General features: G+C 36.9%; 1 protein-coding gene across 1 annotated transcript in view; it reads right to left on the bottom strand.

Moving 5' to 3' along the window:
- Positions 1-27,058, bottom strand: part of BICC1 (BicC family RNA binding protein 1) — a 92,354-nt gene that overhangs the window by 48,117 nt on the left and 17,179 nt on the right. Inside the window, exon 2 of the mRNA XM_069864348.1 lies at positions 10,736-10,782. Coding sequence (XP_069720449.1) covers positions 10,736-10,782 — 47 coding nt within the window. The remainder of the gene's footprint in view (positions 1-10,735; positions 10,783-27,058) is intronic.

The following is a 27,058-nucleotide window of genomic DNA, read 5'->3' as shown; positions in this document are numbered from 1 at the left end:
TTGGGCTAGGGTTATTCTTAACTGTGCAACAGGCAATGAAATACACAGAAGATAGGAAGGAATTACCTAAAAGGAGAAAGTAGATGCTAAAAAACAAAGGACGGTGCAGGCCTGAATTAAAGATGACACAACATAAAAGGAACCACAATAAAAGAGACAGAGAGAGAGAATGAATGCCATTCAAGACAAGCATTGCATCCGATCATTCCTTTACCCTTCCAATAAAGTTGGGAGATTTCTGTCTAAAAAAATTAAATCCTCATTTCTGATGCTAAACCAGAACAAAATGAAACCCCACAACTTCAGAGATGCACATATTCTGGGGACATAAGAGAAAGCTGCATATGATATCTTCAAAGCAAAAGAAGTCTGACTGCCAGCCACTGAGATTTGGCCACTTAATATTCTTAAGCTCTTCAGAGAATGCAATCCTAAAAATTACCACATTAAACCAAAAAGATTACTCAGTTTGGTCACTACAAAGATAAGTTTATATCTTGTCTTAGGCAGCTAGGTTTAAAAAAGTCTGGATTCAGTTAAATGAACCATAAAAATACTCAGTGTATGTGCTGGCTTTCAACTCCAAGCAGTAAACTTTATTATAAATTCCAACCTAATTGCAAAAATCATCTTTTCCACAATTTTGAAAACCATATTTTATTTAGGAAATAAATAAAATGGTTCTTGCTGCAGCACTTATTTTTTCAAGAGTGAAAATAATTTATCTTGCCCATAATATAATTTGGGAATTTTAACTGCCTAAAAAGTTTGCAAAGTTAAGTAAGTTCTGGTTTTATTTTTGTGAAATCAGGGTTTTCACATGAACCATTATTAAGAGTTTAAACTATGTAATTGCTTGCTTTCAAAACTATTTATTGTATTTATTTCATTATTTATGTACTGTATTTACTTTAACAGCAGGAGTGTCACAAAGCTCTAGAAAACAAGAAACAGCTTTTACCTTCAAGTTTAACATCTGTAGTAAACTTGACGTTGAAACTTACGTTACAGTAAAATTCTGCATAGTTTGGATCACTGCTGCATCAACTTTTAGTCCTTTTTTACCATTCTAACCCAGGCATTTTTAAGTGCCAGGATTTATTTATTTTTTTTTCCCCCCCGAAACAAATTTGGATTCATTCCATAAAAATCTCAAGTGCATGTTGCAAGGGAATAGTTTAATCAGTGAAAATGCAGTGTTATGCTACATAGCCTGAAAACAGCAGTACTGCTCTCAAATGAACAAAACAGAAAACACAACTCAGTTCACGAGCAATACAGCTATAATACTTGTATTTTAATTGTAGAAAACCTTTTTTTACAAAGCATTTAGAGGAAATTCTGCCTAGCAATGACTGAGAGTTCATGATCACTGCAGAACAGCACCTCTGCTTAGAATTTGCTTTTCATATGAAGAAAGTAACAGGATTTATACTAACTGGTACTCTCCTCACCTCGAGGGATCAATTGACCAAAGGGAGTAGACGTATTTGGCAGCAAGATTTAACCCCGTAGTAAATAATCTCATGCTTCTTCTCAAAATGAGGGGAACCAAAGCATTTCTATCTCCCCTTCCTCCAATTTCCTCAAGAGAAGCTCTAGTGTTTATGTAGCCAAAATATGTAAGCTGTTGTCAGTGGAATACATACAGAAGATGACACAAGATACTGGAAGATACGAACAAAACAAATAAGACCATGCCCTGACCCTGAAAAAAATTACTCCAGTCACAAATCACAGGGCTTTCAAGAAAAAAGCATCTAGCTGTAAGGCACCTGGAAGCAAAACTTTCAGCTTCCTTCTATTCCAGCTTGAAAAATTTATAGTCTTAACACTTTGGGGAGTTTTTACATTAAGAAAGCAAGAAAATATTTTTTCTTAGGTTATAATTTTTGTTTAGCTGATTTTGGATGGAACCTGGAACGCCCCGAATGCAACAAAACAACCAACCAAAACTCCCCCAAAGGCCAGAGGCATTTCAGAATTCAAAGGAAGTATTTTACAGGCAGTAGATGAAAAAGAACAACATATCAAACAGACGTTCCTTAATTTAAAACAAGCACACTAAATGAAGGTAGTATTCTTTATAGTTAGTGTTGTTAAGTGATCTATTTCTGATCTTTCCGCATTTGGGATTTGTGCATCTTGGCTATTTCTGCCTCAGTTCTTATTCACAGCGAACGGAAAAACAGGTAAGAGTGAAATTGTTAATATTAAAACAACAGAACAATGTGTACAGCTGGAACCAGAAGGTGTATTATACTTAATAGTTGGTTTTGGTGGTTGAGGGAGAGGAGAAGGCAGAAGAACAATGATAGGAAGGAAGAAGAAGAAGACACAAGAAGGAAATGTGTAAAATTACTGAAGAACTGATAGTGTGAATTCAGCCCCTAAAACAGGTGAGGCCAGAATAAGTGCTTGTGATGCCAGAACACATCAATGGTGCGCCTTCAAGGACTACTGGGTTTGGTGAGGAGATATAGAGCACACAAGAAGTCAAAAAAGAGTAGATGACAAAACCTAGCCTAAAGGTCAGTGCAAACTCGTAGCGCTCTCACAAGTCTGGCCTACATTCAGCATATAGCAATGGATTCCTATCCCAAGTCCTCTTGTGGTTGTTAGTCCTCTAGGTGGTCTTACACATGAAATTCAGAACTAGAATTCACTGTTCATATTACAACTACCAATCAAAGAGAAGGCATTACAGTACATCTGACCCCACAGAATCAGTGTTCTCTGTCTCCAGGTAGGGGTGAGGGGCTCTTTCAGAGCAGAGGCAGTGGCAGATGGCCCCAAGGCACCCATACATTCCAGACTAAAATGCTAATTTAGAGGCTGCAGTTTTTGCTTCTGCTTAGCAGAAAAACCTATCTGGTATGCAGAGTAAGATTTAAAACTGTAAAACATAGAAAACGCTTCAATGAGTTTGTTCTTAATTTAGGTTGTCAATACTGACAGCTTACATGCAAGTGTAAACTTCAAAATACACAACAAAATGAGGCATTTGGGAGGACAAAGATTGAGCCCCAGCTGAATAAGTTTCTGTACAGAAAGGGGCACCGTAAAGAGCACCTTCCCAAGTGCAAGGACACGCGTGCCTGTGTGTCTGGTAGGGCAGGAATACCTGATTTTCCTATTTGAAATTGCAGCCATCAGAAATGCCAAACAGTTATAGAAAAGTATCTGTATGCGACTGCTTGGCTAGTCCTTTTTCCCTAACTATATTCACCTTTGAAAAGGGTAATATTTAAATTATTTTAGAGACTATCATATGGAAAAATAAGTATGGATAAGGCTAATAATACTGAAATAGATATTTTTTTCACATTTCTGCTGCAAGTAATTTGTTTCAATATTGCAGGAATTCAATCATCCCATACTAACTTGTCCATCCTGGTTAAACTGATTTTTATTTTAAGTTAACTTTATTAAATGGCAAAATAACTTTAACCAAAAAATTAGAATGGCTAAATAATTTATGTTGGAAAAGACACTTAAGATAGACAAGTCCAACTGTAAACCTAACACTGCCAAGTTCGCCGTTAAACCATGTCCTTAAGCACTACATCTGCACATTTTTTTAAATACCGCCACAGGCTGACTTCCCCGGGCACCCAGTTCCAATACTTGCCCACCCTCTTGGTGAAGAAATTTTTCCTAATATCCAGTATAACCTGGCACAATTTGAGGCCATTGGCTCTCATCCTATCACCTGTTATTTGGGAGAAGAGACCAGCACTTACCTCATTACAACTTCCTTTCAGGTAGTTTTAGAGGGCAATAAGGTCTCCCCTCAGCCTCCTTTTCTCCAGGCTCAACAACCCATTCCCTCAGCTACTTATCATAAGACTTCAGCATCAGACCCTTCACCAAATTTGCTGCCCTTTTTTGCACATGCAAATTAAAATGTCTCTGAACTTTCCAACTAATATAGATTCAGATATAAAAATGCAAACGTGCCTGTTTCCCATCTGCATACTTCTACACAGCTTCATATAGTCAAACTAGCAAAATACTAGTATGCTTTCCTTAAACTTCTCAGTACCAATAATTTTGTGGTCTGCATGTGCAGACTTAGAGGCTTCCACAAAGAAGCAAGCAGGCTGTTTGCTGTCAAGGGCTATATCCTAGCCCAGATTAACTGCAAACCAATTTACCGTCTTCACTAGGGGTTCACAGCTATTCCTAATGACGTTATCAGGAATAGAGGCAGACACATGCAGGATGAGGTACTAAGGCTAAAATTAGAGCAGAAGATTAATACCATAGGCAACATATTCATTTATTCAAGGTTCTGATCAATAGGTATCAGCTGATAATACTTAAGAAAAAAAAATTTAACAGACTATATCTAAAGACAATAAAGGCAGTAGTATAAACAGTATCATCTTTGCCTCTCAGACTTCCTGGCTATGAATAAAAGCTCTCAGTCAGTAGAGAGAAAATTGGGGGAAGCTACCTATGTGTATATGTCTCTGGAATTTATATTATTTCATTTTCCACTAAGGCATTTTTAGCTTAGAAAGGAAGAGAACGCTTGCATGCACACACACTGCATCTTTTTTTAACCTTCACTTTACCTGATGTGAATTAGAAAATGTCATTCTTACAAGGGTCTTTGTTTAAGCAAGCAAACATTGCATTATTGTTACATACAACAAATGCACTAAGTGAGCCTTCTGCAACAATAATATTTACAGAACTTTGTACTTAATTTACAAATAGAGTAAATAAAACTAAACAAGAAAAAAACCTATCCATCAAATTCCCCTACCTACAGGGAAATGCTGAAGTGCTTCATTTACTTGACTTGAATGTTTTGTTCACCCTCAATGGAAACAGTAATCAAAAGTCACAGGTAATTCAGTCATTTTCTTAACATAAAAATAAGTCTAGTTAAAAATGTAGAGGGATTACCTAAGTAAGCAAAAAGCAGCTACAAGTGTGCGTACAGCATTGATGAATTATATGCAAGTAACAGAAGGAGGAATTTATCTAAGAAAAAGTATTATTTAACAGTGAAACCCCTACAGCACATTGTTAGAAATGCCAATGTGCAACCAACTCTTCTCTCCAGAAGCAGCAACTCTCCTCCCTACAAATCAGGAATTCTGTGTATTATTAATTTGTATCATTCTCATACTTCACCTCCTTTTTATTTTTTTTTTTAGAGAAAGTAAAGATTACAAGCATTTCTTAGGACCAAAATCCCTCCCTTACGAAAGGATTTAGCATTCAGAGTGAAAGGAATTAAGCACTTCAGTTAAGACTGTGGTCACAAATTGCTCCTTCTGTTTTGCTTTACAATGCAAGAGATATTGCACAAAATGTTAAATATAGCAATAAGATGGCACAAAATCGGACTTCATCAACTAAACCCCCGATTTACTTGGAACTTAAGACTGTGTTCGAAGCAGTGATATAGAGAGTCACTCAGTGTAATACTGCAGGATCAAAATCCCTACTGTTTCTGGCCAAGGAAATTATTCACAAGCTACTTAACAAGGACAGTTGCTGTTTTAAGACTTCTACCTGCAGTGGACACTTAGAGGATTAGGCCCAGAGACCATTTCTGTATTACAAGTAAAAATTCTCAAGATTGTCCCCATTATATCAAATGCAACACAGAAGATACCAAAGATAAAAAAAACCAACCCAACCTTGTAATTACTCCGTTCCTTTAACAGGATGATGGCTATACTAAGAGACATGATGAATGCAGTTTTTCCACAAGAATGAAGCCTTCTCACCACTTTGCTCTGCCTGAACTAAGCAAGAAGTTAAGTAAGCACTCTTGATTTACCTTTTTAGAGAAACAGATCCAACCTAAACAGTTGTAGTCTTTCCACTGGGTGTGGTTTTGGCAAAAGGGAGACGAACCTCTCCATCTCAAGATATCCTGTGAATGCTCACTGCCTTTTCTCAACTCTCTAATCCATACTACCCTCTCCAAGCAGTTACTTCCTCTTCCCAGGAAGCTAAATCAGAGGAAGCTCAATGTAAATGAGAAGCACATGCCAATGTTCCCATCACACCCTAGCATAGACAAGCATTTCAAGCAAATTCTGGAAATGTATGGCCTCAATATATCCCTGTCACATGCTGTAAGCCAAACTCTACATCAAGAGGTTACTTTAATGCTATTGCAGGTACTACTGATCTCTACCCAGAAAAAGCAAAAGGTATGGAACCAGTTTCTACAATTCAAATCTGCTCCTGTGGTTGAAACAGAGACAAAATCCATGATAATATATAATCAACATGAACTTACTATGTCTCACTGGAAAGATAAACAGCAGTGAAGAAACTAATAACTAACTAGTTGCCATCGGAAATGGGAATATAGCCTTAGGGAAACTATAGATATAAATATGCAGTTTGAGAGAAGTCATGGATGAAGACACATGGAAAGGCCTTCATCTTAGTGTCAGGTCAATGATTAATAGTTTTTATGCCTGAAAATGCCCTAAGCCATTCACATTTGAAGCCCTACAGACATGCTTCATGTTCAGAGATTAAAAAGGAATACCAACCAACTTTCAGCCTGACCTAATGCAGAGAGAAAAATGGATTTTTATTTATTTAACTTTATTTGTATCAGTATTTACTACCTATACTTAAGAAAACATTCACATATACAAAAAACCACTGTATCATTATGCAGAATACTTATGCGTGATTATAAGTTACAAGTTTTGCCCCAGAACAACGTAAAAAATATTTTTTAAAAGATATGAGTGAAAACACAGGATGTTGCAAAACAAGCTCTTTTACTGTCTTAGATAAACAAACAGGGCTTGAGGCAGCTTCCTTACTGCCTTTGCTGCCAGACCTTCCTAAACAAATAAAAGATAATATACAGTCCTTAATAAATTCTGCATACAGAAGGGTGATTAAAGATGCAATTAGATATAGCTATTTTTCACATCTTCCAATAACTGCAATTTCTTTGCTTCACTTCCAATATTTTAAAAATCTCTTACTGCTACTGCTTCCAATAACTATACTGAAAGAGCAACTCATTTTAAAGGATGGTTTCACCAAATATTGCTTCCCAAATGCCCTCAGTACCTTTTAAAGTTACTCATGTAATGAAATAAAAAGCTACAGATGAAATATGTTGCAAGTAAGGAGAGGGGAAAAAACCCACCTAGTCATCCTTTACACTCATAAGTTGCTAACAATGAACAGATGATATTTTAGTACACACATACAACATTTGCTCACTTCCATCTTCAGACTTCCAAGCATTATTAAACACTCATCAGGGAACAACAGAGTCTGCAGTCAAGAGAAGCAAGAGCATCTAAACACATTTTGCCTAACTCCAGTGGTATCCTAAAAAAACCTTAAGTGTCTGCAACTGTGCAAATGAATTTATTCCTATAAACACCATTTCTCTTTGATTAAAGAAAAAACAAAAACCATCACAGTAAAAAAACTCCCCACAAAACCTAAATAATCTCAAACATTCAGAAAAAATAAAACCCAGAAGTTAGAGCTAGTTGGTAGCATATTATGCTTTCCATAAAACCAAATTCTGCAAACGAACTGCTGAAAGCAGGAAAGGAAGAGCTGAGGAGCCCCTTCAGAAACACTCCAAAAGCCCATGACTAATGCATGAATTATGCGGAAATTAGCTGCTTCCCATCTGAGCTAGAGTTAAGCACTGGGCAGAGGACTACATTTGCATCACTTCCAGTCACTACCTCTGAACATGCAGCCCCACGTTAGCCCAAAAACTCCACCCAACTTCTACTAAACATACGACCTTCACCTCTTTCCCACCATACTGTTGACAGTCTCATGATTAAGGCTAGTTGTACACTCTAGCCCTGAGAAATTTCAGAAAGAAAGGTTATCATCAGCACTAAGATTTCCAAGCGTTTAAGAAAAAAAGACTCCTTGAAGCAAGAATTAGAAGCAGAGATGATGCATTAAATTCCATGTTGTCCACACAGCCAGCCCTCATCTGTTTTAGATTATTAATTCTTCAGGGCAGAGACCAACCACCTTCTTACATTTTATATAAGAGTGCCATGCATATCTATAGTGCTACATAAATTATATGTTCCTTGGAACAATGTCCTGGCTTTGTCTGGGAAGGGCCTTGCTTGCCTGTGAGGCGTGAACCAGATGTTACAGAACTCAATGGAAAAATTCCACCATCAACTGAAAATGGGCTTTGGCTCAAGAACAAGTAAAAATTTCATATTATGAATTACTCTCATGGAATAAATTAGGACAAAAATATATACAGCAAGGTCTACGAAGATCTTTAATATAAATAGCATGTAACACAACAGCAATCCAGTCCATATTTATTTAAGCTTACCTGCCACTGAACTGCAGATCAGAGAGCTCTAGAGAGAAAGCTATCACATTTACTTACTTCTTGCTAAATTATTAGCAACTCCCAGCTGTTTTGAAAAATTTGTATTATACAATATTATGTTTTCCTCCATTTGAGGCAGTGCTAAATCTTAGAAATATTAAAAGAAAGTATGCTGAAGTCTTCTGATTTTTTAAAAGTAACACTACTAAAACCCATTTCTCTACTTTTCACTTTAATTCAGGAACACACATCCCTTCCACCCAACAATAACTTCAGCATATTGAGAGTAAAGTTTATCAGAAAATACTATACATGGCATTATTTATGCAAATTACACCCTAAGTTCTTGATGTGCCTCTTACATGATGCACTTCCCCTTCCCATTCCAGTCAAAATCCTACCAATAACGCCCTGAAGAAAGTCTCATTTCAAAACTATTTAAAAAAATCATTTACTATGGCTTTGCATTTATATTAAGTTCCTGAAGTATCTTGCCGCCTTAGTTTGCAATGTGTTTCTAATGCTACAAATCACTTTCTTCCTCCCTACACAACCTGAAACACATGAAGAAAGTCTTCACTTTACCTCTAGAAACTGTCTTGTTCACTTCACATGAGAAAGGAAAAAGCTTAACTGATTAAAGGAAATTGCACAGACCAAGATGGTGAGTAAGCCATGAGCAACTGTCCAAAGATTTTTCTGAACAAAAGAAAACTTGCAAAGATGATTCTTTCCATCTGTTTTTATTAGTTGTAGTATAACGTGTATGTACTTGGAAATGACAGTCATCCACATTATAGAGCTGATGAGGCTGTAAGAAGAACGGCAGTCAGAAAAAAACAGCTTTAACCTATCGCAGCATCCACACTATGCCTATGTAATAATGAAGCACGAGTGTGATAATATACTAATTCCAGAATAGACACTACAGCTATCATCAATATGCATAAGTAGTTCACCCTTCTTTATATACTTGAGGTTCTAGCACAATTCACTCCCCTTGTTTGAAATTAAATTCAAACAAGTTTTGTTGGGGTTTTTTTGCTACTACATGACACCTTACAATTATTTAGTTAGTATCTACAGGAAATAATGAGGTACACAAGTACACATGTCAAATACATATAAGCCACTCAGAGGAAATATTTTGTCTACAACTTCAAGGATTATAAGCAGATTTACCCAAGCGTGAGAAAACACTGTGTTGTAAAACAAATGATGTGTAGAATGAAGTATGCGCTACTATGGCTCAGTGTTGTTGCAGCAAGTAAAAGAGCCCATACATTTTGATAAAATCCTAAAGAAGAATCATTGACACATTCTCCTCTGTGCACACTACTATTTGACAGTTAAGCACAAGCACCACATTCAAAGAAGAAACTCTCACTGTTGGTCAAGAGCAACATAATCTGAAGACTCCCATAAAAATACATTTTGGCAGCATACATACTCCTCCCCACCAGCCTTCACCAAAGCATCTGACAACCATGTAGAGGTTAAAGTATTCTTTCACACCTAAAAAGAGACCTTTTGGAAGTATCACTCAAATACAAAGAAAACACGGAAAATGGGGCAAGGTTTAACAGACAACCGGTCAAAAAGGAGCTTCAATGCATTTCAGTATACAGCACGAAAATTTACACTGTCTTCCCTATAGTACAGAAAGTGAAAATGAGTAGCTTATTTTAATTAGCATGCTATACATACATCTTTACACACTATTCTTGAAAAAAAACCATGTCGCTTTGCAAAAGTAATTTCAAAGTCATCACTCTTGACCATGTTTCTCTGTAGTTCATTTGCTGCAGAACTATTTTTTCCAGTCCTTCCATGCCTCTGTCTAACCACAAACTTTATTGAATCACTCTGTGGACTGTGCATTGCTTTCTTAAGAGCCCTTTGCATTTCTCAACCAAGTATTTATGCTTTCAATGATCATAGAATCATAGAATAACTAGGTTAGAAGAGACCCATCGGATCACTGAGTCCAACCAATATGATATCACAATAAATTTCATGTTAGTTTTTCAATAACAAGATATAGCATTTACTCATAGACATAAAAAAAAAAATCTTACGATCACCTCACAGCAACTTTTGGATTGACCTCCTGCTATTAAGCCAAATACTTTCATAATGCATATTTTGACATTTTCAGTTAAAGAAAAATGAAGTTGTTATGCACGAATGACAGCAGTGTACACCAGAGACCATACTTCTCATCACATGCCATGCACAGCTGATGGTTAGTAGGCATTAAATTACAAACATGTTTATAAGATTTGATCAATACAGTCGAAATGGCACATTAGGTTTATTTAGCTTATCTCATGAATGAGCAATAGACATAATTTTTTCCTCTAGTCAAATGATGTTATAGAATTAAAATATCTTTCTTACCTTCTGAAAAAAGTCTTCCCCACTTTTCCCTTTGCCCTCTGCAGCAGCTGTAACACAAAAGCAGGATCTGGTTACTAAATACACAGGAAAAAAAATACAGGTTTACATATAGAAATTATAAATGAGTACACACTACTGTGAAATCGTAACTCTTTTTCTCATTCAATAAACATTTGTCAACAACTAACACCCAGAATGACCTTTCACAAGACCCTTCCTAAGGATGGGTTCTAAGCAGATACTTGTATTTTCACACTAAAGCTCCAATATACTGAGACATGCTTTAGTTACAAAGTAAATATGGTTGTATAAGACTAATGATTTATTCACACTGCACACATGTAACGTCATGTAATTCTGCTACTAGGAGGATCAAAAGAAAGCTAAGAGGGCACAAGATCTGCTATATCAAGATTCTAAATTAAAACCAAAACAGGAATAAGCATTATGGTAAGCCAGGAGCTTGTTAAGAATATTTTGCCTTTATTCTGAAATTTTTTATATTGAAGTGAAATACGGAGTTACAGTTATGTGGTTTATTGAACTTGAGAAAGTGCCACAAAAATCTAAACAATTATTAGTGCTTTAAATATTCCTCTCAGTTTCCTGTTATCCAGTAAAATTTTGCAACATACTTTACACCAGCCAATCTTTATGAGCTTCTATATTCAAAGCAGCTGAAAGTAAAAAGGTAACCCTAGATACTTACACTGGAAATGGTGCCACTGTACAAACCAGAGGCATAAGCCCATTTGAACATTTGAGAACAATGTTCAAGATGATGTGAGGCTAAAACTGGCAGGGCTTGGTGACTGTGATCAAAGAGGAGCTTGTTAAGTTTGGGTACTTACAAGAAGTTATCATATAATTCATTGACTTCCAAGAGCAAGATCTGGATTACCCCCCACATGTATTTAAATGGATAATTGTATATTTACTTACTATAAAAGATTACACTTAAAATGGTATCACTACATATAGCTTATGTTGTAGCTTATCTATGTTGCAAACCAAGATGTAGCAACCAATTCAAAACACCAGAGGTCAAGCTAATTATTAAAAGGAGAATGTCCTTTTCCCCTAGAGAAATGGACACCTCGAAATGGAACTCCAAATGCAATAACAATTTTCTGAACGGTACTGGATTGCTAAAGAAACTCATTGTCACTTTGATTCTTCTGTATTTCTCACATACAAAAACACGACTTTCTTTAGTCAGCAGCCACTTCATAGATGCATGTTGTTCTACAAGTTTTCCATTAATTCAGTAATAGCTATGAAATATTTGGAAAATTAGTACCACCACACTATTTCAATTGAAACATGGGACCAGTGTGCTTTTAATCATAGGGTACAGGAGATAAATTGGAGATGAGAATATATATGACAGATGTGAGGCTGAAGCTGCAGTTTTGAGAACAGACAGATTCTGTTCCAGCTGCAAATAAATGATTTCTAAAGTGAACACAAACAAGCAATGGCTTAGATAATAGCAGTGATGCTCTGCAGGGCATTTAAAAAGAAAGCTGACAAAGCAAATTCCAAGCTTTTTATTGTAGATTTATTTTTAAGCTGAATCACTCTGGTGACCTGATTTACAGCTTGGCCCCACCAACACGTGTATGGCACAACAGATGGACTCCAACAAACACAGACAAAGTGTGGACGAAGAGAGGGAATAAGAATATCCTAAACTGGGTTCACAGAGGAAAAAAAAAAAAAGAGTATAGAGAATAGTAAAGTTGGAGGAAACAGCACTGTAAAAAAATCTTCTGTTAATCAGTTGTTTTAGTTGTTACATCATACTATATAGTCTTTCATTATAGCTTTTCAATATGTAAGATACATTTTATGATAACTCATTTGTCAGGTCTCAAAGTATCTATCAAAAGACAGAGAAATGAGCAAAAGAAGCATTCCAGAGTTATAAAATTTATGCACAAGTCATTACAAGTGGAAACTATTTACAACATTCACTACAATGAGCTGCAGTTCAGTAAGCCACTGAGGTTTACCTCAAATCACAGAATCACAGAGTCACTAGGTTGGAAAAGACCTTTGAGATCATCAAGCCCAACTGTATCTGTCCACGACTAAACCATATTCCTAAGCACTTCATCCACCCATCTTTTAAACACCTCCATGAATGGTGGCTCAATCATCTCCCTGGGCACCTGTTCCAGTGCCTGATAATCCTTTCGGTGAAGAAGTTTTTCCTAATGTCCAGTCTGAACCTCCCCTAGCGCAACTCGAGGACACTCCCTCTCACCCCATCACCTATCAGAGGGAGAAGAGACCAGTACCCACTTCTCTACAACCTCAGAAAAACTGAGATAAAAAGCAAGCTTTAATTTGTGTTTAGAAAAAGTCTGCTAGGTCATTACATCCTAACCTCCAGTTTTTTTCCTAAATAAATCATGAGAGTATTAACCTCGACTCTCAAAATAACAGTCAAAATAAACCTCATCTTTGAAATATTACATTGAGAAGCTCCCAAAATTTACATCTGATGGATGTACCCTGACAGATTATTTTAGTAATCTTAGCAATATTAAAATTTGAATATGAAACCAAGCTTCCTTCAGAAAGCCCTACGTTCTCAAGTTCTCAAACACACAAGAGAATAATAGGCCCTTCATGGGGGGCGAAGAGGGCCAGCAGTGCTGTACCTGTGCTGTACGGCAAGCACAGTACAGACCCGCAACATTCATTAAATTTGAAATAAGCCTTCAGTTTTTAATAGACAGGAGTTTTGCATCTTCTGACTTTGCAAACAGAATTAATGATGTCAAAACACCATATCAGTAACAAACAACATTAAGAAGTGACACTAATGCCTGCGTTTACTAAGTTATGAACCTTAATCTCTATTTAGGAAGCATTATGTCAATGAGTAAAGCTCAGTTATTTAATGGCTTGCTAAATTCCACTTCAACTAATGATTAAAAAACACTTATAAAACTTTCATCTCACAGACACAAGTCACTAGAGCCCCACTATCCTCAGTTGCTGTGGGAATGTTTTTATAGGAGAAGTAGTTACTTGTGGAAAACAGACATTTTTATAAGAACACTTTCAGCCACCAGAAGAAAAAGCCTCTGCTGCTCACTTCCACCTTGTGCTGCTCTCCTTTCCTTGATAGCACAGCTGTGCAGCCACAGCAGTGACCAGGTCTAGCTTTATAGTTGGCAGAAAAAGCAGGCTTTACTGCAATAGTCCCCCTGGTCTTCCCCAGCTGGAAGGGTGGATGGAAGGAGATCTTGGGGTTCGCTCAGCTGGCAGCTCTGGCATGTGCCAGCTGAAGGTGCACAGGCAACCAAAGCTTCAAGATGCAGTAGAAAACGAAATTATCTTTTTGTAAGTCTTCTCCAGAACTAGTCTCTTCCACCAGCAGGACCAGACACCACAAATATGACCCAAGGAGGAGAACAGCAGTTAACTTTAACAGTGTGTTTTTCAGCAGAAGTGCTACCAAGTCAATGAAAGTACTCCTTGAAGTCAACCAAATGTGTACAATGACAACTACTTAGTGTCTCTAATGAGAAAAAGGAAACCATCAGTGCTTTGACAGGATTTCCAGACAAGCTCTGGAAAGCCACACCTGGTTATCCACCTCAGGAGACCATTCCACCCTTCAGCCAATGGCCCCCATCCCCAGAGCAGATTTGAGAGAAGCCACAAACCAGATGGTAATTAATACAGCATACAAACTTCTGACTGCCAAATTTACCCATTTCTGCCAACCTCTGCTACTTGGGAAGTACTGTTTTCTTAGAAACGGTATTTATTTTATGGTATTGAATAATCACTCACCTGACCTTCACAAAAACTAGGTTTATTTTCACACAAAATGGTAACATTCGTGTCAGAAACAGAGACAAAAGACTATGTAAATGTGCATAATAAGCATTTTATATTTTAAGCTGTACTCTGTTTATTATAATTTCTTCCATACCATGAAATATTTTATATCAAGTTTTAGCTTTCAAAGATATATTGGATTGCCGAGGTTCTATCCAATACAAATATAAAACAGTTGAAACAGGTGTTAACTATTATGTTACCCATGAAGTACACCACTTGTCTACAAATCATAAAAAAGCCCAATTGTAATTTCTAAGTTCACATGGAAAAATTAATCTGAATTTCTACTTTGAATGTTATTTTAATTATAAAAGAAGTTACAATAGAGGCCATATTTTACATGAACTGAACCCAAGATAACTCTTGTTTACATGAATTACTGTAACTTTGTGTTGATCTCTCATCAGCTTTATCTCGTTGTCTAAACTCTTCTAATTGTTACTGAAAAAACAATGTAATATGTAGTTGTGAATTTGCCTTTTTGCTGATTAGTATTAAAGCTTCTTCCTCTGTCCACACTGAATGACTATTTATAAGAACATAAAAGCTTGTTCTGCTCTTTAGCTTTCAGCTATGATGAAAAGAAAAATCTATCATTCCTTGCATCAAAACACTCCTTAACAAGAGAGATAACTATATACTATTTTTACTTTAGCAAGACAAATCAACTTAACAGGATTTTGAGAAACTGTAAATAATATACCTGAACCTAAGTAATTCGATTATCCTTCACCTTTCCTATCCTCTGAATGAGAAAGAGCACAGAACACTTATTTTGAGATTATCCTTGCGTTAGACTTTTTCTGGAACTGCCACTGAAACATGAAGGCTACATGGCTGTGTTGTTTTTTAATTACTTTTATTTTTTAAATGAAAAGGACAGTTATTCATACTGAAAGCCTGAGCTATTGGTCAGAAGTTACCAAACTGGTTACTATACACAAAAAAAACCTCTCCAACCAGAGTTTTTCATTGAACTAGAAACCACCTGACAAAAAGATTATGTTTCCAGTGCACAGTCAGACACTAACCCATACATACTCTGAAAGCTTGCATATATCAAGCCAAAATAAAGAATTCCACCCCAATAAGCCACAGGGTTAAGCCAAATTGCTGAAAATATGCCTTTAGGAACAAAACGATAGAGCACACATTCTTAAAGAAAACACTGTCCTTAAGTTGAATTTACTGAAATCCAAACGAAACAAAACAATTTCCTATTCTTCTTGTAGTTACGAAGCTAGCCTCAACTGAAGTTTTCAGCTTAGAAACTAAGAAGTTTGAGAGACAACACAGTTGAAGTGAAAAGGCTTGGGAAAAAGGTATCAAGGCCTAAACAAAAAATAAATTTGCCTAAGAAATTTTTCAGTTGGCTTATCAATAACATAACTACATATTATTCTTTAGCATTTACTGTAATAAATTTTATGAAGCAACCTGTAACACCTATCAACAACCTTAGTGTTTCAGGGCCTCAAGTGGCTTCATAAGTATGACCACATTTTCCAGTCAACAAATGAAAAAAAGGCATTTAAACATTCTTTAATTCATATAAAAAGCAACCTTCAGGTTTTGAGGATGTTCACCATAGACATAGAATCTTTAGAAGATTTGCTTTTCAGTAATCTTTTTTTTCTCTGCATACTACATTAAAATTAAGATTGTTGGCAAATAACTAAAACCATCCTACAACAAAAATTCATAAAGCCTCATCCATCCATCATCTGTGATAAACAAAGAACAGCCCAGAGAAAAGGGGAAAGCTTAAACTATGCTTATTTCCACTACTTCTGCATACACTGCCAAGAAAGAATGCAAGAAAGAAAACCATATACACACTAAAGACCAAAGACACTGATTTTCAACAAAGATTCCTAGAGATTTCTTTCTAGTTTCCTTAAGGACTCCATGGATTTGGTGACTAATAGCATTGGGGCAGGAGGGAGAATTGAGTTACACTGAAGGCTACTTGCCTTGGCAGTTTTTTTCCCCCTATATCAATATTTTCAGAATTGCATAACTGTAAAAGTCCATCCAGAACCAATAATTTAGTACAAAACAACTGTAAATTTCAGATATATACCAACAGATTTTTCTAATTTCGTAAGACAAATTTATCTCTAGGGAAAAAGCTGTCTGCCAAGTTTCTGCACAAAGTCTGTTTATTTATTTATTTTTATAGCCAAGTCACAGCTTGAAAGCAGACTGTGAAGTTGGGGTTGTACTGGGAGCCCCTTTTTCCTTGTTAGAAATCTCTCCTTTCAAAGGCACACATGGGTCTAGCTCATCCACACAACCACAGAACATTTCCTTATGTGATGTGGAGTGCAGTCAAGTGCATGGCACAAGATTGAGGATTTTAATGAAGATAATGAAGCGAACACTTTGCTTCCTGCCAGCTATTCTTAAGAATGAAGCCAGGAAGATGGATTAGCTGTCAGCACTGTACTTACCTGATTAAAATTACTCTATTAGCTGCCTCAGACTGACACTTGTTTGCTATTAAAATCCCAAACACACTGACATCTCTATTACTTTGCTTTTCTTTCCTTGCATATGGAAATCCCAGTAAAAGAAATTTTCCCCTTAGTAGCTTGATTAGGTTTGTTATGATAGAGCAGCAGTCATAGATCAGGAAGAGGCAATAAAACAAAAATTATTACTTGTGGTCTATCCCAATACTGTGCAGTTCAATTCACCTTCCTTTTCCTTCATCCAAAATTTTACCAACTTCTTCAGTTTGATGATAGCATTTCTAGAGCCTGTTCTCACATTTCTATTTCTCACTGGTTTCAACCTAAATTTTGACAAAGCCTCTCTTCTTCTGAGAAGCCCCTTCCAAATTCTTAAGTTCCGTGATTGATATTAAATCAATGGCCCTGCTTCTGACAGCAAAGGGCTTCCTGGAAATTCCTCAGCTAATAAAAATTCAACTGAAGTCAGAAAAGGACTCACCCAACGCAAAAAAACCTTAAGCTCTTCCTTTAAGTATAAGGAGTTTCAAGCTAATGCAAAGATGCCGTTTCAAGTTTGTAAGCATTTGAACTGTTTTGTAAAAGGTTGAAAAAGATACCCATACAGAAAGTTCAGCCAGCTCCTAGGCTGTAGGAAAGGAGATAAGAATTTAAAGGAAGAAATAATTCAGCATAGAGCATCCCAGCTGGAGGACCACGGGTCATAAAAGATGCTGGGTATTTTTCTGAAATAAGAAAGACAGTTGGCATTTTATTGTAAGCATTCTTAAATTTAAATCTTAAAACTGATAATTTTAACTAATGCTTGTATTATCACCAGTACTTAAATAACTGTTGAAGTTCAGGATATGCTATACAAAATTAGAGAACATAATTGACGTGGGCAAACTGAGGTGTTCTTTGTTTTGTGAAGAGGCTTCTTTTCACGAACAGACGTAACTTCTGATAGTTTCCACCTAGAGAACCCTAGATTACTATCACCAGATGCAATATTTTTCTTCCATTTTAATCAGTGGATGAAGGCAGCTTTCCAGGATCTAAATACAGTAGTAGCCAAGTTTAACAACCTATTTCTAGTTAACAGAAAGTTATCTGTGCTACTGATAATCACTGATAATCAAAGAGATAATCTGATAATCACCGAGAAAGTATCAAACTGTCACAATGAGACAGCTTTAAGACCCATGGCTACTAACAGGAATGAAATCTGATTATTTTATCAAGTACATTCAGGTACTGTAGCTCGCCCCAATATTTCCCCCCAGTTCTGAGAAAACATTTTTCAAGAATATATTGGAGAAAAAGAAATATATTACTGAAAAGGGAGAATAATGACTCATTCTAACATTCACGAAACATTTTTCCTACCTAAACATGTAAGAACAAAGCATGCATGAGCCCAGTCTTCCTACGCTCCTTGGCAAAGCTGCCCTCCAGAAGATGCAAAGTGATGTCACGTGCCAAGAAATGTCACCTGCACTAAGACATGGTGAGGAAAGATGGGGTGGGTTAGCTCTTCTTATTTTATTCAAGGACTTAGTTGTCTGCCTTCCCTCAAACAGGCCTTTCTACATTTTGTTTTTTCAGGAAACGTTGCAACCTGTGGTCAAAGTGAGAGGCTGGCCAGAAACAAATTTCATGTTGTATTAATTTGTTCCAAATCCTTTGTATGCAACAAAAATGACAGAAGCAGTCAGTGGCCAGCCATGAAGTCAGCAAGAGTGCTCTCCCACATTAAACACAAGCTAGATAATATCTATTCCCCTGACCCACGATCCAAAGAAAGGTCATTTTGGAGAAGACAGCTGGAGAAGGGCTGCTGTGGTAGCTGTAGGAAAATCTCACCAATATCCCAAAGGACCCACTGCTCTTACAAAATACTCACCACAGCAATGAACATTTATTTACACCAGCAACTGACTATTCCATTACTATATGCTTACTCCCCAACACAAGAAAAGAGATCAAAATAATGTGGTAGGGTTAAGCCATTCCAGCCATACTTTCATCTTGCCTACCTCAGTTGACTCCCTTGTTGTTGGTGCATGAGCTGACATGCACTTAATTTATGCTGAATAGGGGCTGTAGTTCACCTATGAAGTATTTAGTGGGAGCAAAAGACGGAAGACAAGAACTCATCTTTTAGTCTCTAGTATTTTTCCTCTTCCCTGCATCTTAGCCACCAAAACCACTCTAGAATGGACAGGACAGTTAACTGAGGTCACCATACGCTGTCACACATCTGGAAATGAATCAAAACATTCATGTAAGTGTAAGAGGAGTAAGAGACATAATGCTTGGCATCTTTCTAAGAAGCTCTGCAGTGGGGCTGCCTTCTTAAGTCAGTTGATGCTGTGAAAACTTTAAAAAAAAAGAAACAAACAAAACACCCTTGAGATCCTCAGGAGGCAGAACCCCTCTTGCTGCCAGTGCCCGACAGATGCAACTCTGCCCCCGAGCAAGAGTATCCGTCTAACAGAACTTGCTGTTTACATGAGGAAAGAAAAATCATAGTATCAGACATGCCCCAGGGGCTGACAGAGGATAACTGCCAAATACCAAAAGCTCTGCTCTCAGCAGATTGATGGCCAGGATATTCTTTCTACCGATTTAGCATTCGAACTTCTCTCAATGCGCAACCACTTTTCTTGTCAGGTGTGTGTATACAGATACCATATGATTCATTACATGGGAGGGAAGAACATAGCAAGACTATAAAAAAATTAGAAACAAAAGCCCTACAGATTTGGATGAAAATGTACACAATATTTTTCTGATTGCCCCGCTTATTATGAGTCATTCACAGATGTGGAGTTACAGAAGAGAAGCCAACATTAAGTCAAAGACAAAGCTTTATACAGGAAACCAGTTTAAGTCTGTTGCAATGCAGGTTACATGCTGAGCTACAAGGAAAAGAAAGACTTTTCAAACAGTAACAAGACACCGCATATCTGGAACCATTATGCTGAACAAGATTCTGCAAATACATATGGACAAGCACAAAAAACATTTGGAATTAAGAGGTCCCTTTTCTAAAAGCCAACCAACCCGACATTCTCCAGCTTCCTGGACGCAACTACAATATTTGGACAACAAACCACAAACCCTTTTTCTATCCAAAAATCACTTTCTCTTCATTTCTGTCTCTTTATCAGAATAAAAAGCCAACAGCCTCAGAGTATTTAAAGGATACATGTTATGAATCCTTTTCCAGGCATCTGAGCTCCTATTTCCACACACCTACACAGCTGGAGCACCTCATACAAAAAAACCTCCACACTCACAAATACACATATTCAAGCTGCTTAGCTAATTTTTCCCCCTTTAATCTGAGCATTCTGAATGTCTGCCTTTTTCTATTTTGTGTTAATCACTTTGAAAACTGATAGAACACCTCAGATGTAAATTCGTTCCCAGTTACCATTCACAGATCTTTTTATACTTTTTACTTCACATCCTCAGCCTCCTTACAAAGTATTTAGTACTCAGGTCAAGTATTCAGTACCTGTTGCACTATGTGCAATTATCATCATGAAAATAAGCCTGTTAATTATAAAATAGATGTATTACTTCCCTGGAGGTGTTTAAAGGACGGGTGGATGAGGTGCTGAGAGGCATGGTTTAGTGATGGATGGGAATGGTTGGACTCGATGATCCAGTGGGTCCTTTCCAACTTAGCGATTCTATGATTCTATCTCATCATCCACTTTCCCATACATTATCTAGTCAAGAAATCCAAAGTATGTATCAGCACAAAACCATGGCAATGTAAATCACCCAACTCAAGTTTACTCACAATACCAAGATCTATCTGCTTTTAAGAAACTAAGGAAATGAAGTAATTGTTTAGGTAAGAAGATCAAAGCACAAACAGAAGTCTAGAGCCTTCTGGTAAAGGCGAAGAAGTTTTATTTTCACAGCTGTTATGTCCACATTTTCAACATCCATGTGATTTTTTTATTCTTATGAACTGTTCCCATATTAAAAAACGTAACTGCTATATACAGCTGACAAAGCATTAAATGATTATGTTTATGTGTATGCATATAAACAAGAACACACAAACATATACAAAGAGTGAAGAAAGAATGCCATGTTGTATAATTAGGATGTCTAGACGCAGTCTACAGCAAGATAAAAGCCTGCACTAGTTTACATTGCAGTGGTAAAATTTTGTCACGACCCTAGCATCAATACCAGCTCAAATCATGCCATGTTACTGCACTTGCTGTTAAGCATAATGTATTAGCTTTTACTTTAGTGCTGTGGACTGTTCAGTAGAAAAGAGCACAGCTATCTGATTTTAGAGAGATAGACAAAAAAAATTTAAACAATTATATTAATTTTCTCTTCTAACTTAAATTACTCCATTTGGGAAATCCTACTTGCTTCTTCACTAAGGCAACACAGTGGATACAAACAATACTGGAATGAGACATAGAAGATACATGCATCCATAAAAAAGGTGCTCTAAATTGGCACCAGGAGAAAGCCTTCTGGACAAAAAGGTGCAGCCCCACAAGAAATTCTGCACTTGTACTGGTAGAGTCTCTTTATTACCAACATGTTTTCAAATTAATCTTCTAAAAAACGTTTGCAGAGTGGTATCAAATCCTTGTGAACTTCAGTGGGCTATAATTACATTCTTTCACAAACTATTTCTCATCATTTTTTCATCAATAACTAGGAAATAAACTACAAATTATTTTCTCTGCTGTGAGTGAAGAGCTGAAAGACAGGGAGATAAGTCTTTTTCGTTGGGGGGAGAAACTAACCAGTTGCATACGATATTCAGGTTACTAACTACTGTCTCAGAATACACAAATATTCTTGTGAAGCTAACTGTAGGAGTGGCATATAAGTTGAAATTCTGCTTTTATGTAAGTACACAGCAAAGCATCATGCTTATTAACATTTCATTGTGAACTGCTCAGTTAAGTGCTTTACAGTCCTAAGTGCTATAAATCCATAAGCTTTTCCACATTGTCTCGGATCCAAGTACCTCCCAAGAATGCATGATAGTTCAAGTAGCTCATGCTGCGTATTACAGAGGGTCAAAGGAAAGATACTGTTAGTCACCTAAAGGTTAAAAAAACAAAACAAAACCAAACCTTATCTGGCAGAACATACAAAGATATATATCAAAATATCTCAAAGCTATCGAAACTTTTCCCTCAGAAAGACCACGCAGACATACTGGAACACATCACCAAGACTACCTATGGATGAGCAGTTTTAATTGCCTCATTCACCTTAAAGCACTGATCTAGGTAGTTCACCCATTTTCACATGGGGACTCCTCAAAATCTAGGTTGATTAAGAAGAAATAAAAATAGTCAAGGATGAAAATTTTGCAGTACTTGAACAAATAAAAATATATGAACATGCTATAGTAATAAAGATTACAAACAACTTTGTAAGTCAACCATCAAACTCCACGTGTATTTTAAGGCCATACTTCCATATACATAAACGTGCCCAAGTCAATTTCTCCTGGTTTCCAAATTATGTATTCTGGCTCCATGGGAGACGTACAGAAATACAAAGCTCCGCCACCCCAACCCATTTAATGGGCTAGTCTTTAGATAGTCAGATCTATAAAGCCTCGGACTCCTTGTGATCTCCACCCCACAGAGGCACAGTCTTACCGTAGGGGAGCTGAAATGCTCCCAAGAGACTGCGAAGTCTTGGCAACACTGTTAAACTGCTACACTTAAGATGTGAAAAAACTTAATTTTCACTTTTCAGTATTCAGGAAGCAATCCTGCAGAGGACCGAAACCTCTAAAGGGTTTGAGCAGTCAAAGCAAATACGCAAACTGCTATGGGTATCGGACTAGCTCTAAATAAACATCACTCATGAGCACGTGTAAAAAAAATTTGAAAGCCAGCCTTTGTGGACTGGTGAACCTTTCATACAATCTTTATTAAACTGTTCAAGGCATTTAAGAAACAGACAGGAAGTGGAGAGTTGTTTTTAAGTTATGTGGCCTACAAAAACAGACCCAAACATGCTACTGAAACCTTAAGAATCCTCCTTTTACATGCAATATCTAGCCCTCTCCTAGCTAATTTGTATTTTTATGGACACAAACTCATTTCTAAAACTGTTTTCAAGAAATATACAAGCCAGAGAAATTCTACAAAACTGCATTTACACAACCTTGTGATACAGCACAGGAAATGCTTAAGCTAAATAAATGACAACAAATAAACCAGGATACATTGTTTTGTGGTTAGACAACTATAATTCTGATTCAGGCAACTCATTTATCCAGGAACTTTAATTGCAGAACCACTCAAGGTTACCCTTTTCCACTTTTAAGACTCAAAAGTCCTGCTTAGAAGAACTGGTATGATACCAAAACCCTTTAAGTTCATGCAAAATAAACTGGAAAGAAACTTGTAAACTTAAAGGATATAAAATGTCAAGTGTGGGGAAGTGAAAAATTAAAACAAAGAATGTGCAATTTCTGCCAAAATCTAGAAAAACAAACGATAGAGTAAGGAATATTTGGCCTGCTTCTGTCTCCAGTTCCTGTGTGGGAGCTTTAGCTCAAAAAATACCGTATTTTTGCAAACAAAACTCATATTAAATAGCAAGACATTAGTGCAGCTGATTTAACATGATGCTTATTTTAGAAATATTTTTTTACCATTTCTGCTCAGTATTATTCAACTCAGAACCTTTCAGTAAAATTTCACGTCAATATGTTTTCTTGTGTGTTATGTCAAGCATCATCTCCTTTTTCAGTGTTCATACAGTAATAAAATAACTTGTACACAGGATAAATAAGTTAATCAAAACCTAATCTGTAGCAGAAAGTTTAATACATTGTAATGCACATTTATAAGCAACCTTGAACATGACTTAGTATTTCAAGTTGCCATTTTTAGGTGTTTGCTGATCAGCACAAAGCACATCTCAGTGATGAAATAGTAAGCATCATAGCAAGCACTTAGCAACATGATATCTAAGAGCAGAAACAGTGCCCCTAAAGTCTATATTCACATTTTCTTCTATAGGCATATGCAACAGTAAAGGAAAAAGCTTATAGAGCCTGAATCACTGTGGTAAGCACCTCTTTACTCACGCAGCATAACAACCTGCTTCTCTAAGAATTACTGAAAGACAGCCTACAATACACCACATGATAATTGACAAGGCTTGTGAGTCTTTCAAATTACAGCAGATTAAGTAACGGGGCGAGAAATACAAAAACTGTAATACTTTACCACTACACACAAGGTAATGTTACCACCCATCAGTATAAAGCACTAGGGACTGAACACTGTGTAATGTCACTCAACATGTACTTGCAAAATATCTCAGTTTTTATAAATATTGTCCATGCGTTTCATGCCTGCACAGAGCTCTTGCCTAAACAGTCACTTTCTAAGTGACGTGGCAACCTTGCTAATTAGGAAAGAATGCCTATCAGTCAAGTCTCCTTTAAAACCCTGGGGTTTGCCCTGTTACCTGCCAATTTGTGCTCTCTGGAGGAGTTATAATTAACTGACATAATTAATGCACACACTCACATCTAACTGTTAAAGCCGAGTTGACCTAGTACGACACTCCTAATTAAGATATGCTATAATGAAGGAGCATAACATCACTCAGTGAATAAACCAAAACCACAGACAGTTGTTGGACAAAAAAATGTCAACAAAGTGTTATCCAGAAACATGTAAAGATCAGATTGCAATGGCAGCAGATAATGTTAAGATTGTTAACTACAGGAAAGCATGTTTTTATTTAACAGGCATATAAGTATTGATAAAGTTACTTCAAAATAGACCAAGAAAAATACAGCCTATAGTAAGCCTGGCAAAAGGAAATTTATTATCCAAAAGCCTTTCAAAAAAGAAGCACAAATAGATGCAATCTGGGAACACTAAAATAGATGGTTCTTGAGAGTTATCCTAGCTAGGAATAAGAAAGGCATGCAACACAAGAAAAAGGACTCCTTTATTTATGGAGCCACATTTGCTCTTGAGAAGTACCTAACTGCATTCGATTTATAAAATATAAAAGACAAGTGTGCATATACATATAAATTATTTTCAGTGCAAGTATAGAAATAAGTTATTTTTAAGTTACAATAATCATACCTTCAGCTGATATGGGGAAAAACAACAACACTGTATGAATGCATAATTTCTAATTCAATAGTTTTGTTATAAACAGGCAAGTGTCTTTGAATGGCAAACTTTCCTAAAGAAATACAGTCCACTTGAGAGCAGGGTAAAGTAGCTCAAAGTCAACACTCTCAGACATAAGCACGTGCTCAGGCTTCTGTGAAGGAGACGTTACCCATCTATAAAAAAATTACTATATGTTTGTTTGCTTTGGCCATCAGTAGTTTCTTCAGCCAAAAAAGAAGCAGCTTAGCATTTTATGTTTAATAGAATAAACAACAAGCCAAAGTTTGAGTACTCAGTTTTGCTGGAGACTAAATTCACAATGGCACCTTTGCCACTTGACAGCTTAGGGGATCTCAGGTTTTTATTTCAGTGAAAGAACACCACACCACCACTATAGAGTACAGGTCAGTCAAAACTTCTTATGTGCTCAGCTTTGGCTACTGTCTCTTCTAAACACAATTTAGCATCTGATTTTTTTATTATTTTTTTTAATACCAACAATACATTGCTCTAGTTGCTAGACGGATCCAGTTAAAAATTGCTTTAGGTTTTCACTCTCGACTAAAGTCTGTATTAAGGCAGTAATAAATATAAATATATATATAAACAATGAATAGCAAGAATATAGAAAAACCATTAAAAAGCGTACAGTTTACCAAAGAGGTAGACACACTTGGCCTCACTCTCCCTCTGATGCCTATTTCAAGCCACATGATTTCAACCCCAACTTGCAAGGCATGCAGGCAAGTATCACAATCACAGAAAAGACTTAAAATTAACTCCTCCATTACTTCCTCCAGGCTTTATCAAGCCCTCTGTCCTGGTTTTGGCTTGGAAAGAGTTAATTTTCACCCTAGTAGCTGGTATAGTGCTATGTTTTGGATTTAGTATGAGAATTATGATGATAACACATTGATGCTTTCAGTTGTCCCTAAGTAGCGCTTATACTAAGTCAAGGACTTTTCAGCTTTCCGTGCTCTGCCAGCAGGGAGGTGCACAAGAAGCTAGGAGGGGGCATACACAGGACAATTGACCCAAGCTGGCCGAAGAGATATTCCACATCATACAGAGTCATGCTCAATATATAAACTGGGAAGTTGGCTGCGGGGGCAGATCGCTGCTTGGGGATGGGATAGGTACTAGTCATTAGGTTGAGAGCAGTCGCACTGTGCGTCACTTGTTTTGTATAGTCTATTATTTTTGTTATTACCTCCTTTTGGCTCTCCTATTAAACTGTCTTCGTCTCAACCCATAAGCTTTACTTTTCTTTCCCCCCTTCTCCAAAGGGGAGAGAAGTAAGGGAGCAGTGAGCAAGCAGCTGCATGGTGCTTGCTTGCCAGCTGGGGTTAAACCACAATACCCTCACAACAGAAGTCCTTCACCTTAGGTCCAATTTACACTTCTGGGAACTTTTACAAGCTAACTTTATCCTCTAATGCTTCTTCCTCTTATAATTCAAGAAAAAAAAAACCCAAACAAGAAACAAACAACCAAAACCCTTCACTGACCAGTCTCTTTCATTATGTCTTCTTAATATATTGCTATTTCAGCCTTCCTATTCACACAGTCACTCAGGACAGAGAAAGCCAGGTCAGTACTCTCACAGCTTTGCAAGGACTATGCAAAGCCCAGAGTATAAATGCCACCTTGCCATCCAGGGGAAGAGAAGACCAGAAAGTAGGGCTGTGTCACTAACGGAAAAAGGGAAATGTAAGGTTATGTACCTCATTTAAAATTACCAATCCTATGATTTTTACTATTTTTTTTTCCAAGACAGAAAGGAAAGCACAGATCATGGAGCCCTTGCATCAGAAAATGCCTACTACTAAGGAACAGAA

The sequence above is a fragment of the Phaenicophaeus curvirostris genome, chromosome 9, assembly GCF_032191515.1.
Source record: "Phaenicophaeus curvirostris isolate KB17595 chromosome 9, BPBGC_Pcur_1.0, whole genome shotgun sequence".
Taxonomy (NCBI): Eukaryota; Metazoa; Chordata; class Aves; order Cuculiformes; family Cuculidae; genus Phaenicophaeus; species Phaenicophaeus curvirostris.
The sequence above is the reverse complement of the archived record's forward strand: the minus strand, read 5'-3'. Positions and strand labels throughout refer to the sequence as shown.